This window comes from Poeciliopsis prolifica, unplaced genomic scaffold, assembly GCF_027474105.1.
Source record: "Poeciliopsis prolifica strain line A6 unplaced genomic scaffold, Auburn_PproV2 SCAFFOLD001, whole genome shotgun sequence".
Taxonomy (NCBI): domain Eukaryota; kingdom Metazoa; phylum Chordata; class Actinopteri; order Cyprinodontiformes; family Poeciliidae; genus Poeciliopsis; species Poeciliopsis prolifica.
Genome location: NW_026562376.1, coordinates 2,534,824 through 2,556,781, shown reverse-complemented (window position 1 = coordinate 2,556,781; position 21,958 = coordinate 2,534,824). Strand labels below are relative to the sequence as shown.

General features: G+C 38.3%; 1 protein-coding gene across 4 annotated transcripts in view; it reads left to right on the top strand.

The window, feature by feature from the left end:
- Positions 1-2,310: 2,310 nt before the first annotated feature.
- The window catches only part of jph3b (junctophilin 3b), a 46,877-nt gene continuing 27,229 nt past the window's right edge, over positions 2,311-21,958 (top strand). For 2 of the 4 annotated variants that reach the window (XR_008605847.1, XM_055028084.1), the window contains exons 1-3: positions 2,315-5,620; positions 17,957-18,443; positions 19,471-19,836. Coding sequence is in view for 3 of the 4 variants with exons in the window: in XM_055028084.1 (XP_054884059.1) it covers positions 5,239-5,620; positions 17,957-18,443; positions 19,471-19,836 (1,235 nt within the window). In the remaining variant the exon portion in view is untranslated. Of the gene's footprint in view, positions 5,621-17,956; positions 18,444-19,470; positions 19,837-21,958 lie in introns of all 4 variants that reach the window. The other 2 variants (XM_055028090.1, XM_055028101.1) reach the window with 2 other exon arrangements.

Genomic DNA, 21,958 nt, shown 5'->3' with positions numbered 1-21,958 from the left:
TAAGAAAAAAATCCTGTTTTTCAATAGCTCTTATCGTCTTCAGTACTAATGCAGATCAGCTGCTCTTCAGTCCAGTTTTATCCCTCCTTCAACTTCTTGAGTTGCTGCTTGTCAAACATCGTCTTCCATGTCTTCCTCTCTCCATTCCTCCTCCGTCCTGCAGATGTCCTGTTGTTGTCCCTGTTCTCCTGGTTGCAGAGTAGCTAAGCCAATTCCAGGCCAGATTACAGTAATAAAATCACTGAGTTTGAGGATTACAGCTGAGCTCTCTGAACACTGAGAGACGGAGGGGAAGCAGAAAAAAGAGAACGAGGGAGAGAAGGTCAATGACTGGACGGAAAAGAGAGAGGGAGGGTTACTGAGATTCCCTGACTCCAACAAAGGGATTATGACTTAAGGAAGTTAGCTAGTCGAACAATTGCTTAAATCCTCGACATGATCCGTATCGAATAGCAGCAGCTCGTGGCCTCCGCAACAAAATGGCTCAAATTCTAGAGAAAAGATGTATAGCAGTTAACCTTTTCATCCAGAGCAGAGCAGAGGATGGAAGTTTATTTCTTTAGGATTGCCATGGAGCATAATATTCACAAACGTGCTTCCTGAGGTTTGTGGAATCTGAGAGTAAACTGAATAATTCTAGTTTAACTATTTAAAAGTTTTGTGCAAAACTTTAAAGCTCCTCCAACTAAACCAAGTATTTTTGGTTTAGTTTGTAGTGCAAATATCTTAGTGATCTGGAAAGAAGATAAAACTAACTTACAAGTAACTTTGTAGCGAGATATATGAGTATTTGGTCAACAGCGATGTTAGAAATATGCACAAATCTTTGAAAAATGAAACAAAGGAAGAAGATTCATCTGCTTGTAAGGAAAAACTGAAAAAATGAGAATGCAATAAATCGAGACTGTTTCACTGGCTCTTCATCTGCAGTGGGACTCTGATTGAAGAGGTGACCTGGAGGCAGAGCTCTTAATTTAGCAGTTTGATGAAGGTTTGCACTTTCCGTCCAAATTACAGGACCGGTTTATCGTATCTGCAACACAACAACAGCAAAAACATAAAGCAATGATACACATAATGTCTATGTCATACATGTGACATTCAGCTCGCTAAATTCGCTTCTCATCAGTAACACTGATGAATTACACTGCAAACATAACAAGCACTGCTGCAGGAATTACATCTGAACATGACTGTAGTCCACATATCAACATCATATGAAAAAATATAAAACTCACGTTTTCAGTCACGCATACAAAGTTCCCTGCAATAAGGAAACTAAACTCTGTACGAAATATCACATGTTAAGTTTGCGACTAGCTGTCCTCGCTATTGCCTGACCCAAATATTACAAGTCCAACTTTGCATTTTAGTGGGGATTCAGAATAGAAAATGCTGGTTTTCAACTTGAGCAATGGAATGTAATTACCCCACAATGGCAAAAAAGTCCTACTACTTAAACACTTAAACACCCATGAGAAAACCACTGAAAGGAAAAAACACAGCTGAATTAACTGAGGGGAAAATACTATTAAAATATAATTGGAAACCAGCAGATAAATCACAGATTAATATTTTCCTGCTGTTAAGTTTCTGCTACTCTCTGAAGATTAAAAGGAAACATTTTCTGCAGCATTTCAGTCATCAGATAAAAAAGATTCAGGACTTTTGTTCATTTAAGCTGCTTATGGTCGATTTGAACTTTAATGACGAGAAATCCTGGAGACATGATGCACAAACACTTAGTGCATTAATGCATCCATGTGTTATATAAAGAGAGGGACATTGCATCATAATGTCATAGCTAAATATTTAGCTAGCAAGCTAAAAAACTAAACATTTAGCTTGCTAACTAAATGTTTGACTCCCCAAAGTGAAATATTTAACTTACAATTTAAATACTGGCTTAAAATGATTAAGTTTGTAGACTAAACATTTAGTTTAACTAAGTATTCACTTGTAACAAATTCTTAGCTAAAGCTAAAAACATTTAATTTGGATGAAATTTTTAATTTGTAACAATTGGCTATTTTGCCAATTTTACCATCCTTGTTAATTAAATATGTAATTTATATTATTTAACTTCAAAGTAAATATTTATATTGGAGCTAAAAATTTAGTTTCCAAAGTAAATATTATTAAATATTTAGCTTGTTACATAATTGTTTAGTGAGCTGACTCCATATTTAATTTGGAGCCAACATGTTGGTTGTGAACAAAATATTCAGCTTGTTTACTAAGTATTTAGTTTAGAGTTAAATATTTAAATTGTAAACTAAAAATTTTCCTCCACAGTAAATATTTAGTTTGCTCATTTAAAAAAATTGTTTGAAACTGTTGCATGCATAAATGAATGAACAACATGGTGAAAATACTGAAAAATAAATAACCAGCCTTTATACCTTTACTAACTTCTCCCTGTGGAAATAATCCCGTCAGATTAACTAGAAATCACCGTCAGGTAAATAGAACAGCGTGAAACATGTGAAGGCTTTTCCATGATGAGCCACAGGTGATGCAGCACCTGTCTCTTTAAAATAGCCGGATTGTGCTATTGAGCAGAGAAGGGGAGGGGGCGGTTTGGCGCCAGCTGCATTGGAACAGTCCTCTGTACAGAGAGAGAGAGAGAGAGAGAGAGAGAGAGAGAGAGAGAGAGAGAGAGGGAGGAGGGGGGAGCCATCCGGCCGTCAGAGGAGACTGGGAGCGGGGCAGCAGCAGCAGCAGCAGCAGCAGGCTGTGCGTCAGCCGGTGCTCCATAGGGAAACATGGAGATGAGCAGGAGAGGACACGGAGCAACGCGGACCTCATAGATGGATGTTGTTTCATCAAAGCAGGCAACAACCAGGCAACCTGAAGGCAACCCACGCAGAGGATAAACCACTTATGGACGCAGTGGATTAAACCTGCATTCAGACTGAGAGGCAGAGAGAGGAGAGAAATTCATCAGTTTACTTCTTTATCTTTTATTGTCGGAGGGTGCGCACTGTTTCTCTCTCTGAGTGTGTGTGTGTGTGAGTGTGTGTGGCTGCAGAAGGTTGGAGACTGCATTGGTGTTCAGCCTTCAAAGCTGAGTATCTTTGTGCTTTCCCCCATTTTCACTCTCCCTCCCGCATGCATTGTGCCGTAACACTCAATATGCATGTGAGAAGGAAAAGACGATGAGTCTGAAGTGAAACCCTTTTTCATTTTTTTCTGGATTTTTGGGAATAAGCTAGGAGGAGAAAGTATTTTTCCTTTCCTCAAATGTTTTTTTTTGGAGGCCTTGACCGGGTTTGATCCTCCGCAGGGAAACTTCTCGGCATCATCAGGTAGGAGGCGGCAGAACAAGTGGGCCTGAGTGGGAGGAAGAGTTTGTGTCGTAGACTGTCTGATGGGTGAAACTCCATCTGAGAGAGGATAATGGCAGCTCCGGGCCAACTCTGCTCCTCTCCCACCTGCATGGGCTGCAGAGGACCCGGGAGGTGCTAGCCAAGCCGATCTGAGCCGGAGGGATGATGGTGTGATCAGGGTCCGGGTGGAAGACCCCTCTTTCATCCTTCACCTCCTTTCATTGAAAACAGAGGTGGGGCCTCCTTTTCCAGCCTCCTAACCCCCAAACCCACCAGTGGAGGTGTGCGATACGCCAGATTTTGGTATTGATCCAATTAAATACAGCTCCAGCATCGCAGATATCGATACAGAAACTGATATTTTTTATTAAGTTCGATATGTCATCAAAATTAGTGTTTTTGTGATTTTTTTCCCCCTTTATTTTGTTAAAACCTTGGAAAGAATTTGGGCCCCTATAAAGGTGTGTGATAACATATTGATATCGATCTAAGTAAATGCAGCAGCAGTATTTCCGATACAGATACCGATATTTTTATTATTTAAGTTTGATACTTCAGACTCAGACTTTGTGGGGTTTTTTCCTCCTTTGAATTGTTTCATTGAAACCTCGAACAGAATTTGGACCCCAGTAAACAATAACATCAATAAATCAAAGTAAATACAGCAGCACTACCGCCAATATCAATACAGTTATTGATATCTTTATTATCTAAGTTTGATATATCATCAAACTTCATGTATTTTTTCTCCTTTGAACTATTTCAATAAAACTTAGGACATAATTTGGACCCCAGTAGAAATGTGCAATATGGCATATTTTTATATCAGTCTAAGGAAATACAGTGGCAGTATCGCCAATACAGACACCGGCAAAATCTATATTACCAATATTTTTATTATTTAAGTTTGATACATCACCAAACTTTGTGTTTTTGTGAGGGGTTTCCCCAGTTTTAATGATTTTGTTGGAACCTAGGACAGAATTTGGGCAGTTTATTTAGGGTTGCAATGATAAATCGGCTTTAATTTTCTTAATTTTTAGATAATGTCGATCAGACAATACTTACATTTGTAGACGATCTCATCCACCTAGACTATTTAATCAGTCACTGTCCTTGTTTTGATCTGCTGTGAAAACGGTTATCCTGACAGACCCAGATCGGCCAAAATTTGGAATCTGCTGATCTGACTTTTAAAGATTAGCCAGAAAACTGCAATCGGTGCAAACCTCTTTTTTCCCCTCTTTTAATTATTTTGTTAAAATCTACGACATAATTTGGGGCACACCAATAAATAAATAGGGGGCTGAAAAGTTGCCCCCACTTTCCTTAATTTTTGGAGCTTGATGATTGGCTGATCTTTTCTACCTTGACAAAAATCAGCCACTCTTCCTCTGCTGTGAAAAAGGTTTGACTGGCAGACTGGTCCATGGCTTCATGTCTCCAGTTCACAGTAATCTCCCCACTGCTACCAACTTAATGACTTTTCTTATTTTCTTTACCAACATTTCAAACAAAAACAAAAAAACTGATCTTGTTCAAAATCAGAATCAGTAGACCAGAGATCAGTCAGAAAACTGCAATCAGTGCTTTTGTGATGTTTTTCCTTTGAATTATTCCCTTAAAATAAAATTTGGACAAAGTTGATAACAGTCTACAAAATTTAATAACATGATAAACAGAAACTGTAGAAGAACAGAACAAATCTGTGTGCATTTTAGCTAAATAAACAAAATCTCTACAGTACGAAAAGAATCGATCTTATCTGTCCGATCTTATCTGTATTTTTTGGATCGATCCGCCCACCTCTGGCACCAACCTGCCCTTCTTTTTCCTCCCTCTCTTTTCTTTTTCTTTTCTCTTTCTTTTTGTCGAGGCTTCGGGGGAATTGCCAAGAGCTGTTTCATGCATGTCCACTGGCGGCAGGTTCAACTTTGACGATGGGGGGTCATACTGCGGAGGGTGGGAGGAGGGCAAGGCGCATGGCTACGGGATCTGCACGGGACCCAAGGGCCAGGGCGAGTACTGCGGCTCCTGGGCGCACGGCTTCGAGCTGCTCGGCGTCTACACCTGGCCGAGCGGGAACACCTACCAGGGCACCTGGGCTCAGGGGAAGAGGCACGGCCTGGGCGTGGAGAACAAAGGCCGCTGGGTGTACAAAGGCGAGTGGACGCACGGCTTTAAGGGACGCTACGGCGTGCGGGAGAGCACCGGGACGAGCGGGAAGTACGAGGGGACGTGGAACAACGGGCTGCAGGATGGCTACGGGACGGAGACGTACTCGGATGGAGGTAAGGCCCAAAGCTCCGTATAATACATTCACTCAATTAGATTTACTGGAACAACTTGATTGAAAAAAACCTTTTTATTAGAAGTGGGCAGAGTTCTCAAAAATTGTAGTCAAGTAAGAGACACTTCAAAATATTTTTCCTCAAATTAAAGTAAAAAGTAGCCATGGGAGAAATTACTGGAGTAAAATAGTATTTTGTAAAGTCTACTATTGATCCAATTAAATACAGCACCAGTATCTGAGTAACTTATCAAATTATGAATCATTTAATATTTAAAAATACGTCATCAAAACATAAAGTTAAGTGGAAATTGTGGTATTTTAAGAATCAAAATGAAAATGATTTGTATAAGTAACAAAAATACAATCAGGCAAAAGAAAATTTCTTTCCATAAAAAACTTTTAACAAAAACTGCAGGTTTTGTCTTTATCTGGGGGATTTTTGGTTAAAATGTGTGTGTTCTGAAATTTTTTTTTTACTTGTTTCTGAAATTAATCTCAAAATTTCAGAATTTTTTTCTAACACATTTTGAATTTTTGAAACTCTGAATTTTCAAAGTTTTTCCAAAAACATTTCTGAGATTTATCTCAATATTTCTGAGATTTTTTCTTGCAAATTTGCAACTTTTGAATCTCAGAAATGTTTAGATTTCTCCTACAATATTTCTGTGATCAAGCTCAAAATTGTAAGAGTTTTTTGGCAGAAATTTGCTCCTTTTATTTTTATCCATGATGGCACCTAAACACCGTCATACTCTCACACACTCCATGTTGTCTGTTATTGATCCACACACACCTGCCCGTTATCATGACGACACACAAACAAAATCCTAACGCAGTCGGCAGTAACAGTAAGCCAATACTTTTTTTGTTTTTTGCAATTGCTTTACTCGTTACCTGAACAAAAGTAATCTGATTACAGTAATCGTTGAAAGAGAGAGAGAGAGAGAGGCACACCAACAGATGCATTGTGGGTGTTTTGAAACTGTGAGGATGTGAGAAATGAGCTGTCCATGTGAAATCTCTGAAATTCAGTAAAAAGTCCATCTGACTGACAGGCTGGGTGCAGATGCACAGTGGGAGGAATCTCTCCAGGGGTCATACGGGGTCATCCGCGCTTCTACTGCACCACAACACAGTCACTCCGACTCACACACTTTCACACACAGCCAACATGTTACATCAGCGCAGCTTGTGCAATTTAATATTAACATCGGCTTTAATTTTTTACGTCTTTCTTCTGAAGCCTGAACACTCAGACGTGTTGCAGTCCGAGGCCTTCAGTCGTCACATTAGGGGACGAGGAAAAAAGGTTTGTGGTTTTCTGGTATGACAATGTTTAAAAGAACATTGTCATACCAGATCCAGGTTCCATTATAATAGATATTTTGCCATATGCTCTATTGTTTCTTTTTTTCTTTCTCTTTTTCTACCAAAAACTTGATAATAAAAATCTTCAGTCTGGTGCTTTGGTCTCAACCAGCTCTTATTTTGAAGGATAGTTTTGTTTAGAGAGACTTAATTCATTTTATTTGTTGTTTAGGTGTTATTTTAAAAAAAATTATCCAAAGTATATCTTCACAATTAGCTCAACATTCCTCGTTTACATTCCTCGTTATTTTCTAGGGTAGGATTTCTTGTAAAACTATTCCTGTATTCGCCTGATATCACGTCTTCCTGCGTCTTCCTTGTGACAAATAGTTTGTACCAACATGGTTGAATTTAGCATGTCAGTGCTTAACACTAGCTTCCAATAAATATCATGTTTGTCTTGCACTTTAGCAAAATTTAATGTTTATTATTAGCAATTTAGGGTTAGCACAGTTAGTTTTTTTATTTGGCGGTTTACATCATGTTAAATTTTAATAGTATAGTTGACAGAATCTCTCTAAAACCGCCTATTTTAATATTTCAAACACCAAATATATCTTAATATGCATTGATACACCAAGTAGAAGCTGTCTTAGCAGTATTTTCTTATTAGTCTTTCTTATTTAAGTTAATAAAAATACAAGTTTAAGGTTATTCTATTCTACATCCTTGAAAGATTTCTCCAGACTGCATTTCCCCCCCGATATTATGCAACAAAAGCATTAATGTGTTTTGTTTAATTATGTATTTCTGTTTGAATTTGCTTCCTTTTAGAAATCTGCAATTAAATCAATCATTTCATTTGCGTGATCTAAATCAGCGTGACATTCGCCATGAAATTGGAATAATTTAGATTTTCTTCACAGCTCGATTCAGTTCAGTCACTCGATGAGATTCTCAGATATAATTTAAAACAGAAACATGCAAAGCCTGCGCATGCAGAAAGTTAGTAAGCGTGATGACGAGCTAACAGCCGCAGACATGCAGCCAAACCTCATTACATAACTCTACAACTAGAAGGCCACCCAACAGCACGAGTCCTGATCAAATTCACACAGCGGACTGGTTTCAGGGGTTGATTTAGGACAAAAACGGGAGAAATGGACCAACAGCTGCAGGGAATGATAGATTAGCCTGATGATTATGCAAGATACTCGCTAATCATGAGACGAGTGAGATCATTACGGAAAGAACGGCACCGACAAATATGGTTCTGATAAAACGAGACGCGTCGGAGAGTCACTTCAGCTCGCTGAGTATCTGAACCCACATACGGTAAATGCAGCAGAGATTGGCCTAGTTATCAGTGTTTATCTAGCTCCAGTGGTACACAGTGTCCTTATTATAACAGAACTCCTTTATATAGATCTGCGAGATAAGATTTGTGTTTGGGGAACTGAAGTTTTTAAATAGCGCAAGCCTGGAAGAGAAACAGAATATAGATCTGTTTTGTTTTTATTCATGTGTGAGATAATCTTGATTTAATTGCTGTGGGTGGAGTTATCTTCATTTCAATCTTTATTTTGACCTTTTCTCCATGAAAGTTATGCTTTGATTAAGTTCTGCAGAAACGTGTTGGGTTTTGACTTCCACTGAACCTCAACGCACCTTATTACCAGTTCTTAGACAAACCTTTTATGAAGAAGATGTTTCCTTGACCTGCTGCCATCAATTCAATATGATTGAAGCAAGACTTTGATTCACATGGTCAGCAATTACTCAGATTTGTTCCGGTTCGGTAACATATGTTTGAAAGTAGTCCAATATAGAAATAAAATGAAAAGTAAGAACATCTATAAAACTTTTACCCAGCATACCCACCGGGTGTAAAAGTATTCATTTTGCTGCAGATTTGTTCAGATTTTTTTGTTGTTGTTTTAATATCAGACGTAAATTAAAAAAAGATGTTTGAAAATTTGGATTTATTTTATTGATGAAGAAAGGCTTTCTACATTAACTTTAAAATCAGCTCAGGTCTTAATAATCTAAGCCGCCTTTTAGCGCTTTAGCATTTAGCTAACTTTGTAAACTTTCTGCATACATTCTAAAACACTAATTTACTTGGCTGTTTTGTGACCTTTCAGTTTAACAAAACTCAGGATCTGTGTTGAAATTTGGTTGTTTAATTTTAGGAATTATTCAGTTTGCTATCCGTTGATATTCATGCTCTTATTTTGAAGAGTGTGAAGGGTCTTTTCCCCCCAATATCTTGACAACCATCAAGCTACAATTTGATTTTGACATTACTTGTTCTATAACTTCCCTTTTACATCTTGTTTTCCGCTTTCCATGTTTTATTTTGTTCATGTATGTTTATTGTTTGCATAATATGAATTGAAGTTTTAGCATCAGCTTCTGCCAAACATTGTGTTGGCATTAGCAACATCTAACATTTTAGACATTGCTTCAAATGTAAAACCATAAGAACTCAGGACGATAGGTAAAAATTATATTAAATAACTTCATTTTGGCAAAATGAAACTTGAAGATGAGCAATATGTGTTTAAAAAACCCACATAATTTTTGATGTCAATAAGGCGGATGCATTTTATAGTTGCACTTTCAGAGTCCAGTCATATTCAGACTCATGAATCAAAGTATTCAGAGTTTCTCTGCTGGATCAAGACTTTGTAAAACCTGAAGAAACATTTCCAGGAAACTCCCACAGCGTCTCCCTACCTTTCTGCTTCCTCCGTTGCATTTCAGCGCAGCGGCTCTGTGCAGCAGCGTTCCCATAGCAACGCCCGCCGACGTGCAGCAGGTCACCGTGTCACGCGGGACCGAGCGTCCCCCGCCTCCATTGGCTACCCGGTCTGCCAGCTCTGGCTGTGATTGGCCGGATCTCTTCCGGGTGTTTACCGAGACGAAGAGCTAAGCTGACTGATTACCAACCGCAGACACTGAGGCACGGAGAGCAGCGGAGCAGATAAATGAAAACACAGCACAGATTCAGTAATCACGTTAGCGGGAAATGGAGTCACAAAGAGAGATTACAGCTGTCATTGTGTACAACAGCGGCTGGTGCTGCAGATTACAGCTGATGTAGCTGCGTTGGGAAGCTAATGTCCTCATGTCACGCGACAGAAACAAAACAAATGATGTCATCAAAACAGGCCGCAGCATTTAGATACAAACAAGTTAGAAGCGTCTAAAAACTCCTGTTTTAGTAGTTCTAGTATATTATGTTTGTCAATGTGCTGAAGATTTATTGTAAAAACGTTATACAGAACATTTCGTTTTTCAAATAAGTCTTTTTGTGACTACGAAACATTTTTAAAAAATACTAGAAATGTTTGTCGATATACAGAGATGTTGCTGTTTTTAAATAACAGTTTTTGAATATACAGGAAATTTACTGTATAAATATGAAGAAAAATATGTTTTCTAAAAAATGGGAATGTTTTTGGATACATAGATTATTTACTTTAAAAATGGAGAAAATTTCTGTTTTTAAATAATACAAGCGTTTGTCAGTATACAGGAACTTTATCACAAAAGGACAGAATTTCTGTTTTTAAGAAATAGAAAAGTTTGTGGATATACAAGAGATTTACAGAAAATACAGAAAAATCTGTTTTTAAATAAGAAAATAGTTTTAAAATATACTGGAGATTTACTACACAGAAAATTCCAGCTATAGATTAGTAGAAATGTGAATAAATGTCAGTTTATTCATCACATGTGTTTTCAGCTCCCTTTCAGTGCATTTAAATCTTTTTAAGAAAAGCCAAAAACTGCATTAAGCTTTAAGTTATTTAGCATTTTACTGTTCCCATTAACCTTTTCTGATGCAACACTTAAAAATGTGCATAAAAAAACTTTGATGGAAACACGGCCTGTGAGTTTTACACCAGATTAAACGCTCACCTCCAAAAAATGTTTCAATTTTGTGTCATCAATCCACACAATATTTGCTTAAAAGTCTTGTGGATAATTTAGATTATATTTACATAGTTAGGAATTAAAATGAATATGTCACGTTGTGTAAAAAGTTGGAAAGCTGAGATGGTTCAGATGTTTTAGCTAACAGGAAGTTTTAGCCATGATGGACAGTATGGATATATCCTAAGAAACAAATTTTACTGTATATTTTTGACATCTCTACCTTTTTCCCTTCTCTTGAACATCTCATCTTTAACGCCTGTTGAATTTAATTTGCTGCACATCAGCACTTCCTCAGAACTGCTGGCTGTATGTAAAAACCTAATAAAAAGATATAAAAAAAAGAACTGCTGGCTGTTGCGTCACTTAGACTGAAGCTTCTCAGAAAGCTAAAATCTTGAAGTTCCAGTAAAAAGCAAAGCGATAGTTGGAAAACTGAAAAAGAGTCATTTTTAGAGGAGATGCGGAGATCGGTGTGTGACTGCTTTGGTGGTTTAGTTCTGACCACAGTTTCTTAAAATATGCACTCTGATGATGCCGTCACTGCTCCTTCTCGGTCTGAATGATGACTAATTCCTTTATTCTTTACCAGTTTATCCTCTTAACCACTTTACCCGGTACAGATCAGATCGTCAACTCCAGGAAATTGGCACATTTCCGATAGTTAACCTCTGTGCTTTCCGTACAGTTTCCAGATTAATGATAAACATCAGGAGTTCATCTACCAGAGCTGATTATTCTCCTCTACAACTATTATTATATTATTTACAACTATATTATCTCAAAACAGGTTATAGTTACATAGATATCAAGTACAAAATGTTTATTTAAAAAAATTGATTTATTTTCTAAAATGTAAAATAAAAGAGAACTAGTCATATCGGTTTTCTTAAATTATTATTTAACTGATGGTAATACTGGTAAATAAATGCAGGACAAAATCCAATATGGGGCTGAAATAATTAATCGAATTAATCCCAATGAATCAATAATTGAAATATTTCTTAACTAAAATAGTAATCATTTAACTGTAAATGGAAGTATACAGGCTTATTTGTTGAAAGTTTGACGCAGTGAAAACAGTAATTGAGTAAAAACTGTACAAAAAATCTAAAAAATGTTCATAAAAATAAACTTATTTATATACATTAATGTATCTCATTGCTACCATTGTGATACAGCAGTATTGTACATATTTTGGGACATTTTTATTAATTATTTATTAGTAATTCAATTGTTATATTTCTACCTTTAATAAGTTAAAAAAGCTTTTGTTCCAGCTGCTGCTTTATAAGCAGATTCCACTTTTTCTGTCACGTGTTTTTGGTGATGCAACATATTTTCCTCTCATCGACGTCAAGCCGCGCCAGTAAAACGCAGTTTGCACCAAATGAAACGCAGCAATTGGCCCAAAAAATAAATAAGGCAGGAGCTGCCAACAGGAATCCAAAGTTTGAGCATCCCTGAAATAAAAGATTTTATTTCCTCAAAAATAAAGTGTTAGTGTTTTTGTTTGCAGATTTCATCACCCTCGTTTATGGAGGGAATCTTAATCTTCTTACTTTAAGCAACAGATACAGGACTGACTGTTTTTGTGGGTCTTTTTCATGAAATTTCAAAGCAGATTTTTAATCCCTAAACAGAAATCTGTGAGACTCAGAAAGAAAAAAGGCCACTGGAAAAGCTCTTAAACGGATAAAGGTCTCAAACCGAGGTTTAGCTTCACGCTGACCTTCCCTCTTTCCAGTGGTCAGCCACAGTTTGTCTGTGCAACACATTTATTTACCCACCCAGCAGGCGTTGGTCAATCCCACAGTAATGTTTTCAGGTTTGAAGATGATGCATAAATGAATAAGAATGAAAAGAAAAAGAAGAATTTTAATCCTTACTATCTGATGTTATATTCATTTTTTGCGAAAAGCGCTGAAGTTCGACAACCTGAAACTTATTTGGACTCTGTGGTGTCGTCCTTGTTTTCCAGTCATAATCCGCGCCTCGTCTACTACCACTGCTGCTCCTCTGCAGGGCTGAGCTTATGTAACGGCGATTTGGTGTTTGTAGTGAGGATTAGCAGAGCAGTCTAAAACATTAAACAAATCCAGATCTTTATCCTGGGAGCGTGTCCTCTGCTGCTGCTGCTGGCGCAGGCCGAGCTGGACAGTAAAAATAGGAAAATGTTTCGACTTTTCTGTTCTTTTCCAAACTGGAGTCGCTATTAAAACCCCTTGAACTGTTTGAACTTTTTTATATTTAAACTAACTGTCCTGTGAAAGTTTAGCCCCGCCCCCAGATGGTTTGAAAACGCCCACCAAAGTGGGCGGAGCCAAGCGACACTGTGGGTGTGGCCAGACACTGTTGCTTACTTATCAACTTTGCTATGCTAAGCTTGACAAGAGGCTGAACTCCAAAGTTGCGTCACCAAAAGGCTTTTTGATGAATGAAATTTTACTTTAAGCATAGAGTAAGGCCACATTAAAGATTTTCCATTCTCAGAGTGAAACACAAACTCTCAGACGGTTTTTACCTCAGACAGGAAGCATGTTTGATGTTTGGCACGTGATCCAATCGCTTCTGTGTTTCTGCATTCTTGATCTCATCGCTGTTTTTGTGTCACTACGTTGCGCCTGCAGACGCAGCGGCCCGGTTTGAGGCCCGTATGATTTAGCAGCGCCTTCCGCTGGCGCCTCCAGGCAGAAATCAGGAAGATTGTTTTGACATGCGAACTGTGAAGCGGATTTTCCTCACAACTGTACAGGCCAGAGGTTGAAGCCCTGTCACACTGGAAAGGTCTGTTTTACGTCAGCGCAGCAGTGACGGGTTCACGGCTGTAAAGAGAAGATGACCTCATGTACTGCTGCCTCATTTCTGTCCTGTCAGGTTTCATTTTGCAGATTCAAATTTTTCCCACTGAACTGCAATAAAAGCTGGCCGATAAATCGATTTTATTTATCATTTTTGGCTTTTGAAGATCTGGATTTTTTTTTCACCAATGCGCTCCATGAGTTTTCATTATTAAGAGGGCGGCCATCTTGTCTGACAAGCAGGTTTTACAGCTTCTATTTACTTGGACTTTGAATTTCAGTCAACTATAAAATATAAAAACAATGGCGTATTGAGGCCACTGGAGAAACCAGTCAAAAATTTCTGCCAAAAAAATTCAGAAATATTTAAGTACATTTTCTAGAAAAAAACAAGAAACCTTTTTAGATTGAAAGTTTGAAAATTGGCAAGAAAAAAACTCTGAAATTTTGTAGTAAATTCTCCAAAATGCTTCAGAAAAATCCCAGAAACTTCTGAGTTTGAAAAGCCCAAAATTTGTTTGAATTTTTTTTTTAATTTTAAGATTAAGCTCAGAAATTTTCTAAAAATAATTTGGACATTTCAAAGTTACAAAGGTTTTCTTTTCTTCAGAGAATTGTCAGAATTATTATTATTTTTTGACATTTTTCTTCATTAAAGATTCTTTTTCCTAGAAATCTAAAGGTGTTTTTATGGAAAATTGAGTCATTCGTTTATCTCATATTATGATTATTTTGTTGTCATTAAACATTCTTGAAGAATGACAATGATAGTCCATCATACAACTCACAGAAGGGTTGATTGAAATAAAAGCCACTTATTGAAAATATTTTCAGTCATTTGTAATTTATTTTTCAGAAAAGAAACAGAGAAGCAGAAACTGATTAAAATTGGAGCTCAGATCATGTATGAAATGAGTCGTAGATTTTATTTTTTAGCTCTAACTGTAAGCAGATCTGAGTGCAATGGGAAACGGCTCCTTGCTGGTTTTTCAGCACCATGGAGAGCGACCAGAAAATATGTCATTTACTCCGACATTTCAGAGTCAGGCTTGTAAATGCTTCCAAGAAGCAACAACGGCCCACACGCCGCCTCACGTATATCCCCTCATTTGCACTCGCCGCTGGCAGCTGATCAAGCTGTAAGTCCTGCAGTCAGCAGCGCCGCGGCGCCCGGGTCAGTCTGACTTCAGAAAAGCCCTTTGGATAAACAGTTCACAAGTTCAGTCACATTTGCAATCATCAAAACTGCATATTGTTATTTAAATAAGCAGTCAATCAAGTTTATTTGTGTGGCATGTTTCAGCAACAAGGCATCGTAAAAGCAGAAAAATACAAAGTCATAAAAGTCGCAGTCAACCAGCAAACATTATATTTTGTCAAGCAGTGCCATCATTATACATCCAATATGTTGATGTTTCATTTATAATGTTTCAAATAGACTCTACACTGGTGCCTTTATTTAAAGGAACTCAGTGTTTCGACATTTTTGCAGTTTTCTGGAAGTTTATTCCAGATTTGTGGTCCATAGAAGCTGAAAGCTGCTTCTCCTGGTTTGGTTCTGGTTCTGGATGCAGAGCAGAACCGGAGGACCTGAGAGATCTGGAAGGTTGCTGACAACTGCAGATCTTTAATGTACTGTGGTGCTAAACCTTTCAGTGACTTATAAACTAACAGTATTTTAAAATTAATTCTCTGAGCTGCAGGGAGCCGGTGGAGGAACTGGTTTTAGTCAGAACACCAGCAGCAGCTTCTGGATCCGCTGCAGCTGGACGCCTGATTTTACAGGCAGGTCTGTGAAAAGATGCTGTTGCAGTAATAAACGTGACTAAAGATGAATGAGTTTTTCTAGAAAATGTTTGACTCTTGAAACTTGAAAATGTCTAACTTGAGATTAATCACAACATTTCTCAAGTATTTGGAGGGAATTTATGAGTTTTCAAACTCAGAAATTTCCAATTTGTTCTAGAAAATTTCTGATATGATCAAAATTTCTGAGGTTTTTTTCTAAAATCTTCAAATTTTGAAACTGAAATTTTTATGTTTTTTCTAGAAAATTTCTGAAATTAATTTCACATTTTCTGAGTTTTTTTGGTGTAAATTTTAAACTACTGAAACTCTGAAGTGACCAAAAATAATTCAACAATTTTCCGAGACTAACCTTGAAACTTTTTGGGAAAAATGTATTCCTCCTTTGTAGCCCACCTTCATAATGAAAACCCTACTAGTCATATATTTATGCAGATGCAGCTTCAGGTGTGATCTCTTTCTTCATTTTAGTGTTTTTATTTTAACAAAATGTGTCGACAGTCTCTTAATATCCAGGACTCTGCTTGGCTCCCTGTCTGGTTTCCTTCTGCACAGTCAGCGCTCTCCTCCTCCTCTTCCTGATTCTTCTTCTTCTCCTCCTCTTCCTCCTGGCTCTGCTCCAGTTGTAAAGCATCCATTTGATAAGATCTCATTAAGCTGTTGCTCACGTATGTGTGTGCGTTCTTTGATCCGTCTCTCATATGGCCATACAGCTGTGCTGACATGATTACAAAGGGCTGGCCAGATGTGTTGCCCATCTGTCTTTGACACAGGCCCTGTGTGTGTGTGTGTGTGTGTGTGTGTGTGTGTGTGTGTGTGTGTGTGTGTGTGTGTGTGTGTGTGTGTGTGTGTGTGTGTGTGTGTGTGTGCAGGTATGGGGCAAATCTTCCCGATGACAGGGACAGGTTTGGAGTTAGAACCGCTTGGCACTCGGATTGGTGTGTGTGAGTTTGGCTCCGTTCCACACTTCCTGCTTTCTCTGACCCTCGGGCCCAGCAGGGAGCCGTTTGTTTGCGATGCAGACGCAGGACGTGGAAGCAGTCCTTATATGGGCATGTAGTCGTGCGTTTGCTCCAGAATGAATCAGAGTGCTGTTACATCAGAGGGGTCGGGCAGGCGGGCGGGATGGATCGCTTGCTCTCCGATTGGAACACACACTTCCGCTGGAGAGTGTGTGAAAGAGGAAAGCTGGAAACACACACACACACACACACACTCTGATGGCCTACTTTCCAGCAACTCTGAGATGCAGGGATTGTTCTGCAGCAGGAATGATATGAATGATGGGAGTGTGAAGACAGAAACTTCTAAACTTTACAAAGAAATCTGAAAAAATTCAACTTACACATAATAATCAAAAATATTCAGTTTAATTTAATGATCATAAAATAAACAAGATGCTTTGTTTCTCCTGCTAAACTCACAGTATTCTTTTTGTTAGATTTTATGTTACAAACTTTGGTTTTGTTTGTTTTTGTTATTAAAGACAGTATATGTAATTTGTTTTATTGCACCAATAATTTTATTTTTGTTTTAAGTGAATATATGCCTTTGATTTTGCTTGTTTGTTTTTGTGTTGTCTTTGTGTGCAAATTTCTTGACAATTTGTTTAGTTCTGCAATATTTTTGCTTAAATCTGCCTCAGTGCTGCCCTCTTTAGGTTGAATACTGGCTACTGCAGTTGCATTTTCTCATTGGTTTCAACTGAACATCTTGGTTGGTTTCATTGGTGGCAGGTTGCTTTTTTCAAACTACTGGAAAAGAAACAAAAATGATTAAATTTCAGCCAAAATATTTTGAGGTTAATTTCAGAAATTTTGTATAAATTTTTTTTATAATTTACTCGAAAAAATTCTGAAACTTTGACTTTTAAAAGCTCAAAAGTTTAAAATTTGCACCAAAAAACTTGGAAATTTTGAGATTAACCTCAGAAATATTTTAGAAATAAAACTAGAAAATTTCCAAGGATGAAAAATAAATTTTCTTTTAAACTTTTAAAATATAAATTTCCACATTTATTGTGGAAAATGTTTGAAGCTAGTCTCAAAATTTCAGTTTTTCTTGCAAATTTTCTATTTTTTAAAATATAGAAAGTCCCTAATTTTCACTGGACAATTTATGAGATGAAGATAAAAACTTCTCAATCTTTTTTGCTAATTTTCAAGTCAAAAAATTGTAGAATTTAAATTTTTCAAAAAAATTTCTCAACTTAATTTCAAATATTTTTTTGTTGTTTTGGCAGAAATTCACTCCTTTTGTTCCAAAAAGGAGCGTAGTCTAATACGGCTTATGAGGGCCGTATTAAACTACGGCCCTCATAAGCCGTAGTCTCACTGCGATTCTTCAAAATGGACAAACGCGGCTGGTCTGCAGTCAGTAACCAGCTGTTTCCACTGTTTATCACAGTTCTAAGTGTTTCTTGTGTTCTGGTTGTATTTTAGCGTCTGACCCGTGTTCGTTCTGGTCTGTTCCTCCAGGAACATTTCAGGGTCAGTGGGTCGGAGGGATGCGTCACGGCTACGGCGTCCGGCAGAGCGTTCCATACGGCATGGCGGCCGTCATCCGCTCTCCTCTACGCACCTCCATAAACTCTCTCCGTTCTGGTTCGGAGCACAGCAACGGAACCGCGCTGCTGGACCGAACGGGCGCCCTGGTTCCGGGCCCGCCCACGGTTCCGGGAACTTTGACCACCAGCGTCTCCATGTGCAGCACGGGCAGCAGCGGCAGCAGCCCAGCGGTGTCCCGCGGAGGCTTCGTGTTGACGGCGCACAGCGAGGCGGAGCTGCTGAAGGGGAAGAGGAAAGGAGGATTGTTCCGGAGGTCCATCCTGTCCGGCCTCAAGCTCAGGAAGTCCGAGTCCAGGAGCTCTCTGGCGTCGCAGAGGTCCAAACAGAGCTCGTTTCGCAGCGAGGCTGGGATGAGCACCGTTTCCTCGGCTGCATCGGACATCAACTCCACCATCAGGTAACCTGAATCAGCAATTAAACCATGAAATACCTGGATCTACAGATGACAATGCGTTTATTAGGAACTGGTGGCAACTTTTCTATCCTACATAATTTATAAAGTGACCTATTATGCTTCTTTGAATAGAACAACATTGGTCTATGGTCTATACAAAAAAAAATTCCTAGATAAATGGATTTTAGCTGATTTTGTTCCTTTAAATCCAAATAATTTGCTACTGGCCACGCCCCCCCAACTCAATGTTTGGACCCACATGTAAACATAGCTGCAAATAAATGCGCAATTATACACCATACATCTTTGAAAAGCATTAGTAGAGTCTCCTGCACGATCAGCAAGAATCCAGTAAGAGGTTTCTGGACGATAAGTCAACAATAAAACTCTTTGTCTTTTCCAGCTGCCATTGTTAAATCCAGCGGTAAAACCAGCTGACCAAATGTGCTGGATATTTGATGGGGTTGCTGGGTGATGGGTGGAACTCTGCTGGAGTTGCTACGTAACGTCGCAATGCCCTTCAAATGTGACTTAACATTCAGGATGTTTTTGAATTGGTGCACTTTATAAACACTAAGAAACATTAACTTACTGCCAAAAACGTCTCACTTTTTTCAGCTCCTAGCATTTTTTAAGAAGCTTTTAAGACCCAAATGGAAGAACAAAAACATACAAAATGTGAATTTTGCATCATAGGTCCTCTTGAATTCTTCTCATCTAAGGCAAAATCTCTGCAGCTGCATTTTACAAGCAAAACCTGAGGACAGAAATGTAAAACATACAGTTTCTAATCCAAATATCTTTGTACATTTGAAATAAGACAAAATTAACGCTCTAGTAACTTTTAACTCAATAATTCCTTAATATTGATTTTGCAAAATGGTAATTCATTTATGACTAGACATTTTTCATGTTGTTATGAGGGGCCCAAATGAAAACCAGCCCTGTGTGGACGAATGTATTTGTTTTCCCAAATAAGGAATAGTTTTAAAATAAAAACATAAACCATTGTGACCTTTACCCTTTCCAGCCTCGGAGACGCAGACGCGGAGTTAGCGGTCGCGGACGACGACGTTGACGCCACAGCGACGGAGACGTACTGTGGAGAGTGGAAGAACGACAAGCGGACCGGATTCGGCGTGAGTCGGCGGTCCGACGGGCTGCAGTACGAAGGCGAGTGGCTGAGCAACAAGCGGCACGGCTACGGCTGCACCACGTTCCCCGACGGCACCAAGGAGGAAGGGAAGTACAAGCAGAACATCCTGGTGAGCGGCAAGCGGAAGAACCTGATCCCGCTCCGCGCCAGCAAGATCCGGGAGAAGGTGGACCGAGCCGTGGAGGGGGCCCAGAAGGCGGCGGACATCGCCCGGCAGAAGTCCGAGATCGCTCTGTCCAGGTAGGAGGTCCGATTGGTTCTGGTTCTCAAAGCCAAATCATTTTAGTTTAAAGTTCTTGCTGTAAAATAACGACGACCGGACCAAATCCTCGTGCTCAGGTCCGATGCTCTTCACGAGAGGAAAACCACATCTGCATCTAGAAATGCTTCCAACTTCCAGATCAAATAACTTTATTATTATTAGAGGAGGAATTCCCCCTTGTCTCCCAAGGGGCAAATAAAATACACCACAACATCCAATAGCACTTGGTACAATTATATACCGCCACGGTTCGTTGAACTTCAACCTAAATTAGTTTTTTTTTTTTGCAGATAAATTGTATAAATTGATCCTTGATGATCTATTTGTGACATTTTGTTTACATTTGTTTAACTCTGAAATGTAGAGTGTAGTTTTACAATTCTTCAGCTTGGTTGATGTCTGTCTCACAGCTCGGTGTTAAAGCTGCACTATATAACTTTTACAAAAATACGTTTTTTACATATTTGTTAAAACTGTCACCATGTTCTGACAAAATAAAACAGGATGGATAATCTGTGGAGAGACTGATCTCCTCCACCTCCTTCCTGAACTTCCATTGCTGCCTTAAGAACCAATCAGGGCCAGGAGGAGTACCTGACCGCTGTCAATCATCCTTTAAAAGCGCTGCTAAATGTGCTAATAGCAGAGACACATTACAGGAAAACTATTTATCTGCCATTATCTGTGGACTGCCTTAGCATACCTTAGCGACTGGCGCTTTCTTGTTTCAGATTACAGAGAAAAGTCGCAAGGTTTGTTACTAATCACTTTTTTGAAAAAGTCACTAGAGGATCTCAAAAGTTGCTAAATATTGCAACAAAGTCACTAAGTTGGCAGCAATGCTTCTCCCTCTCAACCCCTCTGCTCATCAGCGTCCCTCTACCAAGAGGCAGAGGTAAGTTTGGCCACGCCCCTCTGTCCACTGGCCACGCCCATTTCCCCAGAAATTTAAATAAACGAAAAGCCTGGAATCCTTTTTTAAAATGTACATTTTGTAGAAATTCTTTCAGCCAAACTGAAATAATATGACTCAAAAAGTCCAAACCTGCTATTTCTTCAAGTATTTTGTCAATTATAAGTCAAAGCAATGTTTTTATTGCCGTCTATTTTGATTATATTACCAAATAAATGAAAAATGTAACGCTGCCATGTGCGAGTGGCGAATTGCTAATCAGTAGAGCTGTAATGGTCCGTGAATATTTGTTATAGCCATTTCGGTTGAGCATGCGGTGTACCCTTTTAAATCTGAGCACATGCAGAAATGATTATGTGCACAACACAACGTTCTGTAGCACAACTTTAAAAAAAACACCAACACCCACACAGGACTGAACGTTTTACTAAAACCTGCTCTTTGGGAAAATCTAAGTTTCTCATGCAGTGACGCCGCGGAAAGAAATGTGGATTGAATCAAAACTTTGTCAGTATTTTCATAAAAGAACAAAAGCAAGTGATTTTATGAATGAGGTTATTCTTTATTATTTTAAAAAAAGCTCCTTACTGGCCAATCTTTGGAGTATTTTCTCTTAGCGAGTTAACAATTGAAGATATGATGTGAACTTTTAATATTTGTGTCCCTTTGCACTTTTACTAATAACTTCATTAAACACAAATCTCTACAAATACACAATTATAATAAAAAACAGCCATTTAAAACATACATAAGTCGATTAGTGAAATAATTATCAACTAATTTAGTAGTCGATTAATTGTTCTGAAAAAACAACACAGTCAGAGCCAAACTGTACAAAATATATACAAATTTTGCATTTAAAATTTAAAAAACTGTCTTTATAAATATATCCTACTCAGAACTCTTCAGGTGGTAGTTTTAACTTAATCTGGTTTAATTATGTAAAATAAATGAAAAAATATCTTCTATTAAGAAACTTTTGCATCTAGTTATTAATCAGTTAATCCAACACATTGGCACTACAATGTATTCTTGCTAAGTCAGGCGGTTGACATGTTTATTTTCTCATTTAAAACATGAATATAATCTTTATTTTTATGTCTCAATATATTTCTAATGTAATACTAAAAAGGCTTATTTTTTAATCTGATGATCAATTAATTGTCCTTTTTGCTTTCATTCTGTCC